Here is a 21,993-nt window from a genome sequence, read left to right as displayed (position 1 = left end):
TAAAAAATAAAACATAATTTTTATTTCTATAATATTAGAGAACAAATATTATTTTTTTAATTATTAATTAGTAATACTTAGAATAATTTATTCTGTATTTCTTATATTTATATTGATATTTAAATATTTTTTTTATAAATAGTATTAAAATAATAATATGTGACACATATATAATATTCAAAAATTAATTATCTTATATTTATCATGTCCGAGTACCTCTTCGAGTACTCCGAGTACACCCAACTCCTCAGTCAATCGCCTAGAGTCCACCTAACAACTTTTGGAACTTGAATTAGGTTCATATGTCATTACCTATTGGTGTGTGCTATGATAATAAGTATGTATCTTCATCTTATTTGTTATTGTCTTAAGTGCTATTAGTTTGGATAGTGTGTCAGCTTCATATGGTTGTGTTTGTTTCATAATATTTAAGTTTTGGTTTTAGTTCTTTACAATGTTGGGTATTTTTTGAAAAGTTTCAAAATCTAAGTCGAAACACTTTCATTTGTTAAAAGTGGTATTATTTCTTAAGTTTCTATGTATTTACAACGGTTTTGTGACCCACATGAAATCAAAAAGAAATCAGTAGTTTCATACACATGAAACGGCTTGTCGAATTTGAAAACATTCCAATCGACAGCCCCCCCCCCCCCGGCAACGCGGGAGTCAAAATACTAGTTAAATATAAAAAAGTATAGTGTTGTCAGTTTTCGTTCATCTCCTCTGTCGATCCGTCCTCCGCGGTCGCGGAACCTATATACGAATGTTTAATTAAACATGCTTATTAAACAAACAATCACTTCAAAGTCACGATGGTTGAAGTTTTATTACTAGAGAAGGTGCATATAATTTAAAAACTTTACACAAAAATATTGCAACTTCAATAAAAGTAGACTCATTTTATATAATTTATTCGTTCATTTGGACTTCCATTTTTCTCTTTTGAGACTCGTTGACCAAACCATTATCAAAAACACATTGTCAAGATTCTTTTTGATTTGGATTTTGGACCATTTACTAGAATCATTCAACCTCTTTTATTCTAAGTATAATTATGAACCGAGGTACATGTATACATGCACAAATTACATGTTGTTCCAATGGGATTTTGATGTAATGTAATGGTGGTAGGAGATATGGGTAACCATCACTATTTCGTCTATAATGGGAAAAAGATTTGATCCACAGTAAGTGTTAGAAGTGGGTTGGGTCTACGAGTCTATCTTCTTTTTATTGACAAAAACAAAAAGAAAAAAAATATATAGAAAATAATTCAATATTGTTTTAACCTTCTTTTTTGTTCTAATTTTGACTTCTTCAACAAATACACGATTCTTATGTAGTAAAATTAAGTTGGTTACAATTTATAGCCGGGTAATTGTTCTGTGGAGACTGTGACAACGTAGGGGACTGCAACGTGAACATATATAAAATCGAAAGATAAGGTTGCTGCTGCAAAATGAGTGATGATAAGGGGCACGACCAACAAAAGCTTTGAATTTTTGTGATAGGTAGTGACGTTGGCAAGCTACATCTATGACAAAAGTATAAGAAAAGGATGTTATATACGTACGTCTTTTGGGTGTATACCATCATCCTTTTTATGTTGCCATACATTAACCATACGAGTTATATAGGTCTCATGTGACTCATATGTTGGGTGTTTGAATAGGTTAAATAGTTTGTGAATAACTAAATCTTAAATAAAACTTGTATATATCTATATATTTTTGAAAGTTTATATTAAATTTCATAAAAATTGACCAAAATGGGGTATTCTGATTTCCACGTAAGTTGTTTTTTCTATGGCTATAAACGAACCGAACGAAAACGAACAAGGCCTTGTTCATGTTCGTTCGTTAAGAAAATAATGTGTTCACGAACGGTTCACAAACACTTACTGAATGAGATTTTATGTTCGTGTCCGTTCATTAAGGACATGAATGTGTTCACGAACGGTTCACGAACACAATCGAACATAAATAAAAATCAATAGAGCCTAGAAATTGAGACCAGTGTATTTATCAATGTGAATAATTAAAGTCTATAAACAAATCAAACAAACACAAAAAAGGGTATGTTTTTGTTCGCTCATTTAACTTTAAATGAATACGAACACTTAATCGAACAAATATTTATATTTATTTTCGTTTATTTAAGAAAATGAACATTTGTGTTTATTTATGTTCATTTGTTTATAATCTCAACGAACATAACCGAACAAAGATAAACGAATATAAATGAGCATAGATGACAAATGTAAATGAATACAAACAAGCATAAACGAACGTAAATTAAAACACTTAAATGAACTCAAATTAAAAAATATAAAAACCTTTAATTAGATTACTCATCCAGATAATAAGTAATTATTTTCTATTAATACATAAACGAACATAAATAAACAGATACAAACGAACATAAATAAATGAACATAATCGAGCATTCGTGAACATAAATGAACGAACGGAACATGTGTTTATGTTCGTTCGTTTAATTAAACGAACACAAATATTTTGTTCGTGTTTGTTCGTTTATTAAATAAACTAATATAAACGAATTTTCCGCCAAACGGTTCACGAATAATTCACGAACGTTCGGTTCATTTACAGGCCTATTTTTTCCAAATGAATTTAGTCAAACCCTTAAGTAGAAGGGCATATATATCATTCTAGAATGTCACTTAAACTTAGGGAAACCTCTGAATGTGGGCCTAACCACACAAAGTTCTTTTTGGGCCATTAACAATATAAATTGATGACTTTAAAGACGATATAAAATCGTCATTTCTTTTGCTACATTGTTTGATGAGGACCCCATTCTATATTTTTTTTTCCAAATTGTTAGTACTTTTTTTCTTTTTAAAACAGAGAATCTCACATGTAAATCTATCATTTCTGAGACTATATCCAAGGTTGATTCATCAACAGCCATGAGACTGTATCTCTAATACGCAGGAGCCGAATGGAATCCCTAAATCCTCATCCTTGCTAGTACTTGATTTAGTTAACTTACACCATAACAATGTTTAATTGTGTATAGAGCATTAAATCATGTCTTACAAGAAATGAAATTTTATGTAATATTTTTAGTACTCAAATTTAGTGCATTGCTTATTAATTAAAAAAATTAAAGACAATAAAAAAATGAAGAAGAAGATGCATCGATTCAAAAGCAACCTGTTAGTTGTGTAATGTATATTCGTTTATCATATAAACAAAAATAAATGAAGTATTTATTCATCCAATGATTCACAAAGAATTTATCAAATTGTGTGTATATATGAACAAGCACACACGTAGGTGACTAGTGCGGCTTTGTGCGTATGTTGAGTATGAAAAAGGAAATCAAAAGCAGGGGCCACTATTGACATTTGAATCAAAAGTCAAAAAGAAAAGAAACATAACATGTGTTTCCTAGATTACCACTTATTCACCTTTTACTTTGTATAATATATATAGTTAATCCCATAAGCCCAAAGTCAAAGTACCCTTAAGCCACACGCTTTCTCTGGAAGTCAACCCTTTTGTAACCACTATTCTCAAAACAACACGCCACTGTGTTTGTTTCCACACAAAATCCTCAAAATGGATGATGACCATGAATGGGATTTGCATGCTGTCGTTAGGAGTTGCAACACCATCTCCACGGATGCCACCGCAGCCTGCGGTACAAACGCAACCACCACAATTGACGACTACGACTATGACGATGATTTTGATGTCATAAACCCATTTTCTTACTCGAATACGGGTGAGAACCTGCCAGAGGGATTAGAGGAGGTGTACAAAGAAGGCTGTTCACAACAACTGACTACCGCCGCCACTGTCACCACCACCGTGCCGGTTTCAGTTGGTGATGAACCACAACATGAGATGTTAAATGCTTCTGGTCCAATTTCCACTGAAACTCCAAGTAGAAAAAGGTACATAATATTTGTAGTTTGTATAATAAGATTTTATTCATGAAACAAGGATTTAAGGCTTTTGTTAAATGTAATCACTTACATCCCTATATATACGGGCATATAAAAATTGCATACATTTGTATGAAATATTTATAGAAGCAAAAAGGTTCCTGAATTTCATACACCCTATGGTAAACTGTCATTTACTTTTTTGTAAACGGCCTTTTACGGAAAAAAAAGGCCAAAAAAAGAAAAGGAATGAATGATGTGACAGGGGAATGAGGGCATAATTAGTAAAAGTTATTGTAAGTTTAACATAACCGTATTTAATTAATAAAATTGATTGGATTTTGAAGGAAAAACCAGCAAAAGAAGATAGTGCTTGAATTGACGCAAGAGGAATTATGTAGTGATACATGGGCATGGAGGAAATATGGTCAAAAACCCATCAAAGGCTCTCCATTTCCAAGGTTCTTTATCTTCACGCCCTTCATTTTTATAGGGCTTATATAAATATATTTATAAGTATAAATATATTTGTTAAAATGGATTATTGGCAAAACAGTCAAGACACTATTTTAGCATAACTATTAATATTTAAATATCGATTAGCAATTGGCCATCCCTGTGAAAAAAAATTAGTACAATTATAGTGTAAAAATATCGACTAAGTATTGAGATCCAACAAAGATGATGATTAGAAATTTGAGAATTATTAGTTATGATGAGATTTGTCCACGTAAAAACTGCACACAACATAAAGTTAGATAACCATCGTCTGATCATGATATTTCAAAACGGGTACTGTTGGTATTGGACCAATTACAAAGTGCATTCTAAGCACTAATTGATGGGGGCGTGTCTGCATGGGTAACCGGGTATTGGGTATAAAATATGCACTAATGAAAAGCATGGCTGGTTATTTCTTGCCACAACTATCTGTGATTATATAATACCGGCAATATATATCATGCACTAGCATTATTGTTAGGGAAAATTCTCAAAATAGGTATTTATGAAAACAAATTTCAAGTTTTAAGTATGATTTTCAAAGAATTTCAAAAATAAGTATTATAAAATAGCCGTAACGATTAAATTATTTTAGTACACGAGTAGTTTGCAGAGCCAATTAAAACGTGCCATATGGCCATAAACTAACTGTGACGAGTATGTTCACTAACCATCTACTCGTTACGACTAAAGAAGTTGTATGCCTCATAATCAACACCCACGAGTACTGCATAAATGGTTTAGTTGGGACGAGTAGATTACAACTTTCCGAGACACGAGTAGTTTACTAAACTAACCATAACGAGTTGCTTTGTTTACCAATTTCGTCAGACAGGTTAGTTTTACAAGAAATTAACTGGAACCGGTTAGTTTGAAAGCTCAAATAGTCATTACGAGTAGTTTTTCCTTATACATTTCCAATACGAGTAGTTCTTCCGTAAACATATCCAATACGATTATTTGTTACGAGTTAATCCGGCACTACTAGTTTGACCTTATAGTATACTCGTGGCTACTCGTTTTAGTGTTAATACGATTTATTTAAAAAATATTCTAAAAGAGTACTGGCCGCGGTACAATTAGTTAAATCCTACTCGCTACGGTATAATTAGTTAGATCCTGCTCGGCCTGAATTCGTTTGGAGAAACCTTTTTCAAATTCTCTTTTAGTTTTCGTGTTTGAAGTCAATTGGGGGACCAATTGGCTCTTTCCGACCAAGTACACGAGTGTTCGCCGTCGCATACCACTAGGACCGTGTACTTGGTCCTAGTAACTAAAAGAGAATTTGAAAAGTGGTATATGATGGCGAACACTCGTTTACTTGGTCGGAAAGAGCCAATGGTCCCTCAGTTTACTTCAAACACAGAAACTAAAAGAGAATTTGAAAAGGTTTCTCCAAACGAAGTCGGGCCTAGTAGGATCTAACTAATTGTACCGCGGCGAGTAGGATCTAGCTAATTGTACGCGACTAGTAATATTTTAGAATATTTTTTTTAAATAAATCGTATTAACGCTAAAACGAATAGCCACGAGTAGATTATAAGGTCAAACTAATCGCGACGGGCTAACTGGTAACAAACTACTCATATTGGATATGTTTACGGAAGAACTACTCATATTTGAATGTATAAGGAAGAACTACTCTCGTAATGACTATTTGAGCTTTCAAACTAACCGGTCAAGTTAATTTCTTGTAAAACTAACCAGTCCGATGAAATTGGTAAACAAAGCAACTCGTTATGATTAGTTTAGTAAACTACTCGTGTCTCGGAAAATTGTAATCTATTCATCACGACTAAACCATTTATGCAGTACTCGTGGGTGTTGATTACGAGGCATGCAACTTCTTTAGTCGTGACGACTAGATGGTTAGTGAACGTACTTGTCACGGTTAGTTTATGGTCACGTGGCATGCTTTCATTGGCTCTGCAAACTACTCGTGTACTAAAATAATATACTCGTCACGACTAGTTTATAATACCTATTTTTAGAATATTTTGAAACTCGTAGATAAAACTTTAAATTTGTTTTCATAAATACCTATTTTGAGAATTTCAATTATTGTTAGTATATATTAACCGACAATGATTGCCTATAAATATAGGACAAACCTTGTAATAATATTGAATTATTTTATTTTAAAGTATTTAGTTTTCTAGTAATTTAATGTATCAAATTACTTATATATGTATTAAAAACATTTATATAGGTTTATAAGTCAGGAAATGGTAGTCATAGTCCCCGAGGAATATATATCACATGTTATATATTTACACATGAATATGTTTGACATGATTTGTGCCCTGTGTTTTGTCACATGAATCATGATGATGTGATGTGATGTTATGTATATCAACTCATAATGGCGGCATCAACAAAATGGCGACTTTTGGCATGTCAAAAGAAGTATAATTTGTTGAAACATCAAAGAGAGAGCAAATGGTGGCATTTACTTTTGAGATATCAAACAAAAGGAGCTTTTGCATTTAGTGTTTTTTTATTTTTATTTTTATTTTTTAGTTTTTTTTATGATTTAATAATTTTATTAAAAGATACCTAGCAAGATGCTAACTTTTGTATTTATTTTTGACAAATTTCTAGTCATTGAATATACTAATTTATTGGTTAAATTAATGGTTTGTGTTTAGGAATTATTACAAGTGTAGCACAACAAAAGCTTGTGGGGCAAGAAAACAAGTAGAACAAAGCCACATGGACCCAACCATTTTTATTGTGTCATATTCTGGGGAGCACATACACCCTCCACCCACACACAGGAGTCCTCTTTCTGGAAGCACTAGGAGCACTAAATTCGCAATGCCTAGCATACCAACCATCTCAGATGATGCCACCCATTCCTGAACACCGCATCGTAGTGGTGGTTGCGGTGCCGGTGATAAATTGGTCATGAGAGATTGAGATCTAGTTGATAGCATGTTTTCTTGTTAAAATCTGCATATCTTAGTTTACGGACATAAGAAGTTATAAACAAAAATAGAAGTTCAGATCTTATATGCTGTTGTAAGGTTAATCTAAAAGACAAAATTTTCAAAATTGTTGAAAATAAAATAACACGGATATTTAAATATATTTGTTTGACCATTTTGTCCATACATATTGTTAAAAAAAGTGTCATGAGAAGTTAAAACAAACAACAAAACTAAAACGTTAACTATCAAAAACCTTTAATAAAAAATCTACAAATTTTCCCAATTATCACATTACTTTTAATACTCGTAATTTTTAAACATTAAAATGTTCTTGAGTTAAAATCTATTTCAGGATTTTTAATCAATCCTTTTTTATTCATCTATATATCTGTACTGTTTTGAAATTTAATTTATAATATTGATTGTTTGACTGGTATGCGTTTTACATAGGAAAAGAAATGAAATAACTATGAGCATTTCCCCAAACATGAAAATACAATAACACTAAAAGATTAATCCCTTGATTGTTGGGTACCAACGGTTTTCAATCCTGCTGTAATTTGATTGTAGTAAACCCTTAAATAAAGGACATGATGCTAACTGGGATTAACAACAACAACAACAACAACAATAATAATATATTATTATTATTATTATTATTATTATTATTATTATTATCTTTTTTATTTTATTTTCTAAAAACACCCCCTCAAGTTGAGTAGTTGGGTCTTAAATGCTCAACTTGCTAAGACACTCGCTGAAGAATCTCCCGTTGACGGTCTTTGTTAATATATCTGCTAATTGGTCTTCTGATCGGACGAATGGTAGCTCTATAATTCCGGCATAAAACTATTTCTTTGATGATGTTCCAGTCAACTTCTATGTGTCTTGTACGATCGTATTGGAAAGGATTTTCTGAAATTTGTATTGCAGCTTTGTTATCACACATAATCTTACTTGCTTCGGTTGGAGGGAACCCGATCTCATACAAAAGTTCGTAGATCCATAGGACTTCTGCTAGACCTCATGCAAAAATTCTCTGAATTCGGCTTCGGCGTTGGATGAAGTTACTACTTTTTTTTTGCTTCTCCACGTCACCAAGTTTCCACCAACCAGAGTGAAGTATCATGAGGTTGATCTTCTATCGTCTTGATCTCTTGCCCAATCTGTATCAGTATATACCTGCACCTTTAGATGCTTGTTTTGCTTAAAGAAAACTCCATGACCCACTATCCCTTTGAGATATATGATAAAATGTCCACTAGTGCCTCCATGTGGCTAATTTGAGATCGGTGCATAAACTTGCTAACAACCCCCACCGCATATGCAATAAAGATGAGTATGTGATAGGTATATTAGCTTACCTACCAAAAGCTAGTTGATATCTTTCTTTGTTTGTTAACTCAACTTATTCTTCCATACGGAGTTTATGGTTCACCTTCATTGGTGTGTCATCAGGTTTGCAGTAAATCATTCCCGTTTCGGCTAGAATGTCAAGAATGTAATTCTTTTGGCATATAAAGATTCCTTGTTTGGACCTTAGTACCTATATTCCAAGGAAGTACTTAAGTATTCCCAAGCTCTTCATTTCAAATTCCGTAAATAAGTTTGCCTTCAACTTTCTCATTTCTTCTTCATCATTTCCTGTAATTATCATATCATTAGCATATATAATTAAGCAAGTCACAAGTTTACCTCTTTGTTTAAGAAACAATGTATGATCGGAGTTGCTTTGTTGGTATCCATATTTCTTCATTGCTATAGTGAATCTGCCAAACCAGGCTTGAGGGTATTGTTTGAGCCCGTATAGAGATTTTTTTAGCCAACATACTTCTTTTGTTTTGAAATTATTTGTGAACCCAGGTGAAGCTTCTATATAAACTTCTTCATTTAGTTAACATCAAACCTATGAAGAGGCCAATCTTTATTAGTAACAATCGAGAAAAGAACTCTAACTGTGTCAAATTTGGCTACAGAGGAGAATGTTTCGGAGTAGTCCACCCAGTATGTCTGAATATAGCCTTTTGCTACCAATCGTGCTTTATATCTTTCAATAGTTTCATAGGGCTTGTGTTCGATTGAAAAGACCCAACGATATCCCACTGGTTTCTTCCTTCGAAGGAGGTTACATTTTCCCATGTGTTTTTTTTTCCATTAGCACCTTCATTTCGGTTTCCATATAGAATTCTTCCAATTTCTTGATTCTAAGACTTGTTCTATAGAATTTGGAATTTTTAAGTGTATAGTGTAGAGGTAAATGCCATTGGCTTCGTTAGAAAGGTTTCCTTTGGCTATGTTTGCCATGGGATACTTAGAGGATTTAGATTATTTTTCTGGAGAATATCTTTTTGCTGGGACACTTGTCACACCCTGCTCCGTGGGCCTAGGTGTGTGACCAACATTGGTACTTGTTTTGTAAATATATTAGAGTGTAGGTTGTAAAGTAGAAGCGTTTTCAATAAAATAATATTATATTCAAATTGTCATGATTTAAACAGTGTTTATATTACAAGAGAGTTGTATTTGAAAAATGATAAATTACATCTTTTACATTATTAAAAATCTAAGCCACCAGATCGTCTAATGGCTAATATCACCATCTTCTAACCTCTATTCATTTTTGCATATAAAGCAATTTATAAAATACAACAGCAACACATGCTGGTGAACACACTGACGCTTAAAATATTTTATATAAATCTTTTTATTTTATACTCGAAACAATCAGCGGCTCTCTAGACCGGCATACCAATTATATCACATAGTCTAGCCCTCACAACCCTATAGACTGGCTCAATGAGACGGAGGCATGGTATTTAAGTCCGGTGGGGTATGCCTACACTCTACCCACATATGTAAGGATCCATACACTAGCCTGAATACCGGCAGATACTAAAGTTTTAGGTATCTGAAGTCTCATGCAAACCTTTGTATAAATGACTTGTTTATATTTATGCTCATAAAAAGATTAGACGTATTCACCTTTGTTATGATTAGTACTTCCACTGATTTATGCTTTGTGAGTTACCTCAAACCTATAGTACGAGAAGAACCTTGATCAATGATCTATCTTCAAACCTTTAGTCAATTTTACATAGCTTTGACCTTGTCAAATCATTTGTTTTTGTAAAACATTTAGATCTTTAGTCTTTTTATTTATTAACCAAGTATATGCTACGTTTCTTTTTCATGAAAAACGTCTATATTAGGTTTCTTCTTCAAGAAGAAACATTAATTTGACTATACCTCTTGCATATAAAATTTGATATTTCTTAGTTATAAATAAACATTATTTTTTTTATTAACCTTTGTATATGTAAAGCTAAATTTAGACTTGTATTTGATCAAGGTTTATGCTATACCTCCGACTAGGGTCTAAGCCATATAATAAATATAACTTAGGCGGAACCCTTACCTTACATGGGTATTGTAAGACCCCGAATCCCGGGAATCCTACAGTTGGTGATCATACACAAAACTTACAAAATTCATAAACCCAAAACAATTCATTTCAGAGTATAATTCAGCGGAAAATCATAATTATTAAAAGAAGTTCCCAAAACCCGGGAATTATGCCCAAAACCAAACTTCAATGTATTTAATAAAACTTTAAAAGAAAAGTGTTCATCATTAAAACTTCCGACTAAGTATGCCCTCCACCGTCCAAGTAGCCTCGTGCACGTCCAAGCGGAAACGCATACTCCTCCTAACCTGAAACTCACACTAACATGCACACAAAGTCAGCTTGAGCTGAGTGAGTTCAAGTTTTAATAATTGACATCTAAAATAATAATAGTCATAATCATTCCAAGAGTTTTAAAAATAAAATGGGTTACAACAGTTAGGCCATCATCAATAATAAGTAATCATCCTTGTATATGTATATAAACATCCTTATAATCATATATGAACATCCTTATAATTATATATAAACATCCTTGTAAGTATATATGAACGTACTTATAATTATATATAAACATCCTTATAATTATATATAAACATCCTTATAAGTATATATGAACATTCTTGTAATTATATATAAATATCCTTGTAAGTATATATGAACATACTTATAATTATATATAAACATCCTTATAATTTTATATAAACATCCTTATAATTATATACCTACATATACTTCATCCAAGTAATAACATCAGGGTTGAGCACACGTACAACCCAAACACGCAACATCTCATCCAACGTATGCAAACACAAAGTAGGCATACGTAACATCCGTAGTCGATAACGACTAGTAACATCGCCAAATATTGGCCATACAATAATACATACATACATACGATAATATCATCTCAAGGCCTACCCTATACAAGTAAGCCCATCCAAAATAATTTTTAACAATTCATTAAGCAAAATCGCTTATGTGTGCATGCTAGCCCAAAATCTTAAAAGAGTAAAAAGGGGGCATCATGAACTCACCTGACACAATACACGTATTCACCACGAGCTAGATAATCCCTAAGTAATCCCAAAACTCAAACACCTGTCGGTTTACACAAAATCATTACTAATGATATCGAAAGGACTCGTTTATCCAATGAGCCATTCTAACATGGTTCGAGTCACCTAAAGCCTCGAACCCATCAAACCCAATCATAACAGCCCCCGGGGCCTTACATTCACCAACACGACCATTAGATACTCCCGGGAATAAAGAATTCCCAAAATACCCCCGGAAGCACTAGGTGACACTAGCACATGCGTTTAAGAGTCGTTTAGGGAATTAACATCTAACTCAGCCCCATGTGGACTCAATATGACAAATTCATAGCCAACAAGTCCACATGACGCTACACGAGTCGAATGGATCGGTAATTCGCAAGTACAACGCGCTAACTATTCAATAAACGCAAGTGCGCGTTGTACCGACCCATTTGAGTAACCGGCAACCAATTCATCCCCATAACTTATAAAAATGATTTTTCAACAGCCCGTACATCCAACCAAGTTCACCCGAGCTGAATTGGTCGTTAATCAGTTCAACCCTCGCGTTAAGCGCAACAATTTACAATTCTAGTCAACCGAACACAATCTTTCAAATTACAACTAGTTGACCAATCTAACGAACACCAATGAACATGATTTTAAAGTATGTTATACTAGACATACCTAGGAAGATTTTGGTTCAAAAAGCTCAATCATAACAGTCCCGAAACCACTCAATTGGACAGCCACCCGGTTAACCTAAAACAAGTCGTTTATCGATCAATACGCGTAATATAATGATCGATTAAGGTGTAAAAGACTTTTAGGGACATAGTACTAATCTTCAATTGAAGTTTTAGACCTTAACCTTGGCTGCACAAAATAAAATCGTGGGGGGCGGGGGCTGCACTATGCCGATCGGACAAGGAGGGGGGGGGGAAGGGCTAGGGTTTGGTTTATGTTATAAAAATTTTTCATATCTAGCCCTTCAAATTTTAAAGAGGTAGCATCTTGGTTGAAAAGTTAAATTTTTTAACATACCGGGATGACTAGAAGGTTTCTGAGAAATGTCGGTTAAATTCCGAGAAATAAACATACTTTACAAACTTTAAATCTTTAAACCGAAAATCAACGGACATTACAAGTCCACCCCCTTACAATGGGATTCGTCCCGGAATCCCGATGCGACAGGAACAACTGCGGATAGAGTTTCATCATATCGTCTTCGGACTCCCAAGTAGCTTCAGAACCCCTACGGTGCCTCCACTGCATCTTCACCTGCCTAACCACTTTACTCCTCAAACGCCTTTCCTGACGGTCAAGTATAGCAATAGGTTCTTCAACGTAGTTCAGCTTACTATCAAGCTTAATATCATCAAGATGCACATGGGCCTCCTCATCTATTAAACATTTCCTCAAATGGGACACGTGGAAAGTAGGATGAATCCCCGCGAGCTCCTCTGGCAATTCCAACCTATACGCTACCTCACCAACACGGGACAACATACGGAACGAACCAATAAACCTCGGACTAAGCTTCCCCCTCTTACGAAAACGAATAATACCCTTCCAAGGAGAAACTTTCAACATAACCCGATCCCCAGCCTCAAACACAATAGGTTCCCCAATTACGCTATGACATATTCCATTCCACCTGTAAGGCTTTGTTCTGAACGTTGGCTATCTGTTTCAAAATATCGGGTTTAAGAATAAGCTAGTAAGATTTCACACGAATAGGTTTCGCTCTCTCCTTCTGGCTTAACGCGTCGGCTACCACGTTAGCCTTACTGGGATGGTGCATAATCTCCAAATTGTAATCCTTAATCAACTCCAGCCACCGATGCTAACGCATATTCAATTCCTTTTGCTTGAAGAAATACTTTAAGCTCTTATGATTTGTATAAGTAACACAAGGGACACCGTACAGATGTCGCCACAACTTAAGTGCAAACACAACCACCGCTAGCTCCAAATCGTGAGTAGGATACTTCGCCTCTTGGGGCATTAACTGCCGCGAGGCATAAGCCATGACTCGGCCTCGCTGCATCAGAACACACCCAAGCCCCTGGTAAGAGGCATCAGAATAAACAACCAGATAGTCAGTGCCATCGGGTAATGCTAAAATCAGAACATGCGTCAACCTGTTCTTTAATTCGAGAAAAGCCTCCTCCTGCTCAGTACCCCAAACAAACTTAACGCTCTTCTTAGTCAACTTGGTCAATGATGAAGCAATTTTCGAAAAGTCGGGAATGAAGCGGCGGTAATACCCCGCCAAGCCCAGAAAACTACGAATTTCGGATGGAGACTTAGGAGATTCCCATTCGTTTTCGGTTTCCACCTTTGCAGGGTCAACCAAATACCACTCGGTTAATAACATGACCCAAGAACTAAACCTCGCGTAACCAAAAGGAACACTTGGAAAATTTCGCATACAACTTGTTCTTTCGCAGAGCTTCCAAAACTTCTATGAGATGACCAGTGTGATCAGATTCGCTTTTGGAATACACAAGAATGTCGTCGATGACCACAATAACCGAACGATCGAGCATCGGCCTACACACCCGGTTCATAAGATCCATGAACGCATCCGGTGCGTTGGTCAAACAGAAAGACATCACGAAGAATTCATAATGCCCATAACGAGTGCGGAAGGCAGTCTTAGGAATATCTTCCTCCCAAATTTTCAACCGATGATACCCGGACCTAAAGTCGATCTTCGAGAACCAACTAGCTCCTTGGAGCTGATCAAATAAGTCGTCGATCCTTGGTAGAGGGTACCGATTTTTGACAGTGAGTTTATTCAATTCACGGTAGTCAATACACATCCGCACGCTACCGTCCTTCTTCTTAACGAACAGGACCGGGGCACCCCAAGGTGAGATGCTCGTTCGAATGAAGCCCTTGTTGAGCAAGTCTTCCAATTGAGCCATAAGTTCTTTCATTTCATTCGGCGCTAGACGGTAAGGAGCTCGAGCAACGGGTTTTGCACCCGGTACAAGGTCTATTTGGAACTCGACCTCGCGATCCGGTGGCACATCTAACAAATCATCTGGAAATACATCCGGGAAATCCTGAACAATAGGAACATCACCGACGGTAGCCAACTCGGTTTTCATATTTATAGCATACGCCAGATACGCCCCGCAACCCCGCTGCATCAATCTTCCTGCCTTAAGCATAGCTATGATATGTGGCGTCGCACCATTCGATCACCGAAGACCGTAATCTGGGTCCCATCTGGGCCCTTAGACGTACAAGCTTTTGACCACAAACGATCTGAGCATCAACACTCGCGAGCCAATCCATCCCAAGCACCACATCGAAACAGCCAAGCGGCATCAAGTACAACCGCACCGGAAATCTATACTCAGACAACTCGATGGAACAACCCTGAATAGCCCTAGACACGGAAACGGACTTTCCTACGGCGACCTCAACCTCAAACACATCGACTACGTGCTCGGGTGATTTATTTAACGAGGAACAAAAAGCTGTAGACACAAAACTTCTACTGGCACCCGAATCAAATAAGACCGAAGCTTGTAATCCATCAAGTGAAAAGGTATCTGGAATAACATTACGCTCCTACTTAGCTAAACAGTTGCAAATACATTCTTGAAGGAGTGAGGAATTTAAGCGGTCAAGTACCAAGGAACCCAGAGTGACAGCATGCTACGCCTCAGCTAAACAATTATGCGCAAAGCGTTTGAGAGGATGGGAAACTAACAGGAGAATTTAGGGAATAAGATGAACTTTAACGCTAACGACTCGAGAGTTAGCCAAATCCTATCCCTACAAAGAGGGAACCCTAACATAGTCAGAAACAAGTGGTATTTAGAACATAGAGGGTAAGGGTAAACTGCTAATAACGTTGATCAAGTATTATTAGTCGTTTACTTCACCGGCCCGTCCTAAGCACCCCCTGCCCCTAACCACATTAGCATTATATCTAACACTTAAACAATTAATCACATACTGGAACTTTAAAATTCAAAGGAATGACTAAACAATTTAAAGTTATCTCTTGACGTGCAGCTACTCGCGGTGGGCATACTAGTATATGTATATACAGTTAGGCCATCATCAATTATATGTAATCATCCTTGTATATGTATATAAACATCCTTATAATCATATATGAACATCCTTATAATTATATATAAACATCCTTGTAAGTATATATGAACGTACTTATAATTAAACATAAACATCCTTATAGTTATATATAAACATCCTTATAAGTATATATGAACATTCTTATAATTACATATAAACATCCTTGTAAGTATATATGAACATACTTATAATTATATATAAACATCGTTATAATTATATATAAACATCGTTATAATTATATACCTACATATACTTCAACCAAGTAATAACATCCGGGTTGAGCACACGTACAACCCAAATACGTAACATCTCATCCAACGTATGCAAACACAAAGTAGGCATACGTAACATCCGTAGTCGATAACGACTACTAACATCGCCAAATATTGGCCATACAATAATACATACATACATACGATAATATCATCTCAAGGCCTACCCTATCCAAGTAAGCCCATCCAAAATAATTTTAAACAATTCATCAAGCAAAATCGCTTAGGTGTGCATGCTAGCCCAAAATCTTAAAATAGTAAAAAGGGGGCATCATGAACTCACCTGACACAAGACACGTATTCACCACAAGCTAAAGAATCCCTATGTAATCCCAAAACACAAACACCTGTCGGTTTACACAAAATCATTACTAATGATATCGAAAGGACTCGTTTATCCTATGAGCCATTCTAACATGGTTCGAGTCACCTAAAGCCTCGACCCTATCAAACCCAATCATAACAGTCCCCGGCGCCTTACATTCACCAACACGACCCTTAGATACTCCCGGGAATAAAGAATTCCCAAAATACCCCCGGAAGCACTAGGTGACACTAGCACGTGCGTTTAAGAGTCGTTTAGGGAATTAACATCCAACTCAGCCCTGTGTGGACCCAATATGACAAATTCACAGCCAATAAGTCCATATGACGCTACACGATTCGAATGGATCGGTAATTCGCAAGTACAATGCGCTAACTATTCAATAAACACAAGTGCGCGTTGTACCGACCCATTTGAGTAACCGACAACCAATTCATCCCCATAACTTATAAAAATGATTTTTCAACAGCCCGTACATCCACCAAGTTCACCCGAGCTGAATTGGTCGTTAATCACTTCAACCCTCGCGTTAGGCGCAACAATTTACAATTCTAGTCAACCGAACACAATCTTTTAAACTACAACTAGTTGACCAATCTAACGAACACCAATGAACATGATTTTAAAGTATGTTGTACTAGACATACCTAGGAAGATTTTGGTCCAAAAACCTCAATCATAACAGTCCCGAAACCGCTCAATTGGACAGCCACCCGGTTAACCTAAAACAAGTCGTTTATCGATCAATACGCGTAATATAATGATCGATTAAGGTGTAAAAGACTTGTAGGGACATAGTACTAATCTTCAATTGAAGTTTTAGACCTTAACCTTGGCTGCACAAAAGAAAATCGCAGGGGGGGGGGCTGCACTATGCCGATAGGACAAGGAGGGGGGGGGGGGAGGGAAAGGGCTAGGGTTTGGTTTATGTTATAAAATTTTTTCACATCTAGCCCTTCAAATTTTAAAGAAGTAACATCTTGGTTGAAAAGGAATGATTTAACGTACCGGGATGACGAGAAGGTTTCCGAGAAATGTCGGTTAAATCCCGAGAAGTATACATACTTTACAAACTTTAAATCTTTAAACCGAAAATCAACGGGCGTTACAGGTATATAGAGTTGGACGCCTAAGGTTGATAGAGTAGCACTTCTACTCTATAATGCGTTTTGGAGCTTAAAGCTTCGGAACTTTGGGGCTTCGAAACTTAAAATGATTCCCGAGGTTATATTTTAGATATTGAGAGTGTTTTGGGATGCTTGGAGCAGAGCCCGACTATCCCCTTTTATAGGCAAAGTTTGGGTTTCATCACATATCGCGATCGCTTAGTTTTTAGGTCATCGCGTAACGCGATGACATGGTAAATTCCGGTGTTACCACGTAGTGACACGTAGCCTGCCACATTGCGTTATGTGTTGACACGTGGTTCGACACGTGTCTCCGGTTACTTAACCTAGTCATCACGTATCGCGCTGACTTAATGAAAAAGGCTATCACGTAGTGCGACACCACACATTTATTGGGTTTTATGAGACCTCATCGCGTATCGCGATGGGATTGTTTTGGCCTGTCGCGTAGCGATATGGGTAGAAAAATTAGATTTTTTCTTTTTAACTCTTTATCTTTCATAACTTGACAAAATTGGCCCGAAAGTTTTGGATGTTACATCCTCCCCAGATGCTAAGACCAAGTGACAAATTCAAAAAGGGATATTCAAAAGAAGATCTTGGTTACTATGGTAAAATCTGGTGTAAGTTCTGTGATGTCTGTGGGCATTATAAAGAGTTATGCTGGTACAATAATGAACCAAAACCTATTGACATGCCAAACACCAAGAAATTTGGTCAAGACTTTGGGATGTATAAGAAGAAGTATAATAATTATCTTGCCAAGGGTAAAGAAGTGGTTAAGGAAGAAAATGTTGAGAATGTTACAAAGAAGTCAAGTGAAGTGTCAAGGGTTGAGAAGGTGAAGTTTATGAAAAAGGAAGACAAAGACAAGACTAAATCAATAAATCGTCAAAAGTCTGATAAGAGTCTAAAATCAAAGGTTGAACAGACTGAGAAACAAGAAACTTCTAAATCTAAGAAGAAGTTCAACTCAAAGTCAATCAAGAAGAAGAATGGTTCAAGATTGAATGGAGATGAAAAGTATTTACTTGTTTTTTGTAAAGAACCAAGGGGTTTTTCTCAGGTTAAAAGAACTGAATCTCTAAAGATTTTGAAAAGAAAGGAAGATATGCCACTTGAAGAGAGGATGTATGCTATAGTGAATGGTGATAGTATTCCAGAATCTGCTTCTGCGTTTGTTGAAAGATTGGAAAGTAACGGATCATGTGAAGTCGTATTTGATGAAGTTATTCCAAAGGATTCTTTAATCATATCACTTGAGAGGAAGCAAGCCTCATTGGCTTGTGTTTCTCTTCAAAACTAATCATTTTCTTTTTATGTTCACAAACAGTCCACAGATGTTGAAGATATATGGTATATGGAAAGTGGATGTTCTAGGCATATGACTTGTGGTAAGAGATCACTTGTAAATTATAAAGAAAAGTATGAAGGCACTTTTGCCATTCGAAGTGATAAGAATGAAGGAAAGATAGCTGGAAAGGGGATTATAACTAATGGCAAGGTGTCATTTGATATCATGTATTATGTTGAAGGACTTCAATACAACTTGTTGAGTATTCACAACTTTGAGACAAAGTATATAAGGTAGGATTTGATTATAGTCATTGTTCTGTTTTTGAAACTAGGGTTTGTGATACCTCATGATAATGATGATGGCTCCAAGAAATGGCAATTTGTATGAATTAAGGATAAAAGGATACTATTTCAAGGGGTAGTACTTGTTTTGTTTCCAAAGCAACTGAAATGAATCAAGACTTTGGCTTAGGAAATTGTGTCATGTTAACTTCAAGAACATGAACAAGCTAGTTAAGGGTGAACATGTTATTGGTTTACCTACTAGAGAGTTTAAGATTGATGACAAATGTTCCTCATGCATGAAAGGGAAACAACACAAATCATAACACAAGACTAAGCTAGTGAACTCCATTGATCAAGTGCTTGAGATGCTTCATATGGATTTGTTTGGTCTTGTGAGTTTTCCAAGTATTGGTAGAAAACTTTATTGTCTTGTTATCAATTCAAGATTCATATGGGTATATTTTCTTACTACAAAGGATGAGACTGCAAAGTTGATCAAGAGTTGTGTTACAAGAATTGACAACCAACTGGATAAGGGAGTTAAGGTAATGAGTAGTGATAATGACACAAAGTTCAAAATTGGGGTGATGTTTGAATTTTGCAATAAGGGTATATTACAACAATTCAGTGCTCCTAGAACTCTAGAGTAGAATGGTGTTGTCAAAAAGAAGAAACAAAACTCTAATTGAAGCGACAAGGAGCATGATTACTGATGCCAACTTACATGTCTCTTTCTGGGCTGAAGTTATCAATACAACATGTTATGTTCAAAATAGGGTGCATCTCAACAAAAGCCACAACAAGACTCATTATGAGATTTTGTTCAATAAGAATCCCTATATCAAGTTCTTGAACCAGTTGGTTGCAAATGTTCTTTATTGAACACCAAGGACTATTTGAACAAATTTCAAGCTAAGTCTCTTGAATGCTTCTTTGTTGGATATTCCTCACACTCAATAAATTATAGAGTCTATGTCAAAGACCATTTAAGTGTGATTAAATCATTTAATATTGTGTTCAATGAGAATCAATTTAACACTGTTGATGGCCTAAGATGATTATTTGATCTTAAGAAACTTATCTAATCTTTCAAGATTTACCCTGAAGATATTAATCCAAGAGCTTATCAAACTTCATTTCTAGAAGCATCTCAATAATTAAAGTCAGATTTGAGCAAAATTTGGTCCAGAGTTGCTGATTTAGAGTTTGAATTTGTGAAGAAGAAACAATGTCAACTTGAAGAAGATGATATTCTAAATGACAACTATGTAGCAGATGCTGCTGTTAAACTTGAAGTTCCTGTTCAACAAGATTTAAATGTGATCCTGCCATTGTTGAACCCTCTAACAACCCTGATATTCTGTCTACCTCAGCAAATTCGGATCAATCAACAGAAGAACCTGATTTGGACACTTCCAATCTTAATCCGGAAATTACCACTAGTTCAATCACGCAAACAACTATTGTTCAAATATATATCCTCTTGAGAATATCACTGGTAATCTATATGAAAGAGTGACCAGAAGTGGATCCAAGACTGCTAATATTTTGCTTGTTTTCCAATTTCATATCCTAAATAGATCCCAGGAATATTGAGCAGGCTCTTAAGGACAATAGTTGGGTGGAAGCTATGTAGGAAGAACTTGCATAGTTAAGAGATTTACAAGTATGGGAATTTTTGGATAGACCAAGAGGAAAGTATGTAATTGGTACTAAGTGGGTGTTTAGAAACAAAAGAGATGAAAGAGGCATTGTTATTAAGAATAAAACAATATTATTTGCATTGGAATGCCTATAAGAAAAAGGCATGTATTTTAAAGAAGTGTTTGCTCCTGTGGTAAGATTGGAGGCCATACGGATTTTTCTTGCATATGCGGCATCTAAGAACATTGAAGTTTATCAGTTAGATGTCAAATATGCATTTCTTAATGGAAGAATAGATGAGGAGGTGTATGCAACTCAATCTTCAGGCTTTGAAGATCTTGACTATCCAGAAAGAGTGTATAAGCTTCGCAAAGCTCTTTATGGGTTACATCAAGCACCAAGAGAATGGTATAATGAGTTGTCAAATCATCTGCTTACCAATGGTTTCTGTAAAGGAGCTATTGACAAGACCTTATTCTACAAGAGGAAGGGTAAAGATTTCCTTATCCTTCAAGTCTATGTGGATGGCATCATTTTTGGTTCAACTGATGATCAAATGTGTAAGGAAATTAAAAATGTCATGAAATCAAAGTATAGCACGAGTTCTATGGGAGATATGAACTTTTTTCTTGGTCTACAAGTACAATAGAGGAGTGATGGAATTTTCATCAAGAAGTCTAAGTTTGTGAAGGACATCATTTCCAAGTTCGAATATGATAATGTGAAGACTGTTACTGTAGGTTCCCAGCCGGATCAACACAGGATTATCTCGTAACACGAGGGTGTGGAATCCCCTACGTATACGATACGAGTGTTTAGATGAGAGACACGTAAAGGAACACGTAACACGTAAGACAAAGGTTACTTTTCTATTAGAGGTGAAAACCCCAGGACACCGAAACCCTACTGCGGCTTACAAGACGAACACTCAAAAAAACCTTTTCAACTGACGGCGCAAGTTAGGTTATTATAGGACGACAACTTCACCTAACACCCTAGGCGAAGTTCTCCCTAACTTTGCCATAACACAAGTTTGCCATAACCAAAACAAACTAACTAGTTTATCACGACAAACCAAACAGCGTAATGATTACAGACACGATAAACTCGAGACAAATGAACTACTGGCATAATG

At 35.8% G+C, this 21,993-nt stretch overlaps 1 protein-coding gene across 1 annotated transcript; it reads left to right on the top strand.

Moving 5' to 3' along the window:
- The first annotated feature begins 3,414 nt into the window (after nt 1-3,414).
- On the top strand, nt 3,415-7,279 carry LOC143613192 (WRKY transcription factor 22-like). Its single transcript, XM_077086971.1, has 3 exons — nt 3,415-3,925; nt 4,264-4,377; nt 7,066-7,279. Exons 1-3 carry the CDS (start codon nt 3,588-3,590, stop codon nt 7,277-7,279), a joined length of 666 nt encoding a protein of 221 aa, XP_076943086.1. The 5' UTR covers nt 3,415-3,587.
- Nucleotides 7,280-21,993: the final 14,714 nt, after the last annotated feature.

The sequence above is a fragment of the Bidens hawaiensis genome, unplaced genomic scaffold, assembly GCF_021521415.1.
Source record: "Bidens hawaiensis isolate Kalapana, Puna unplaced genomic scaffold, B.hawaiensis_p1.1 tig00036791_1, whole genome shotgun sequence".
Taxonomy (NCBI): Eukaryota; Viridiplantae; Streptophyta; class Magnoliopsida; order Asterales; family Asteraceae; genus Bidens; species Bidens hawaiensis.
Note: the sequence above shows the minus strand (reverse complement) of the source record. Positions and strands in the feature narration are given on the sequence as shown.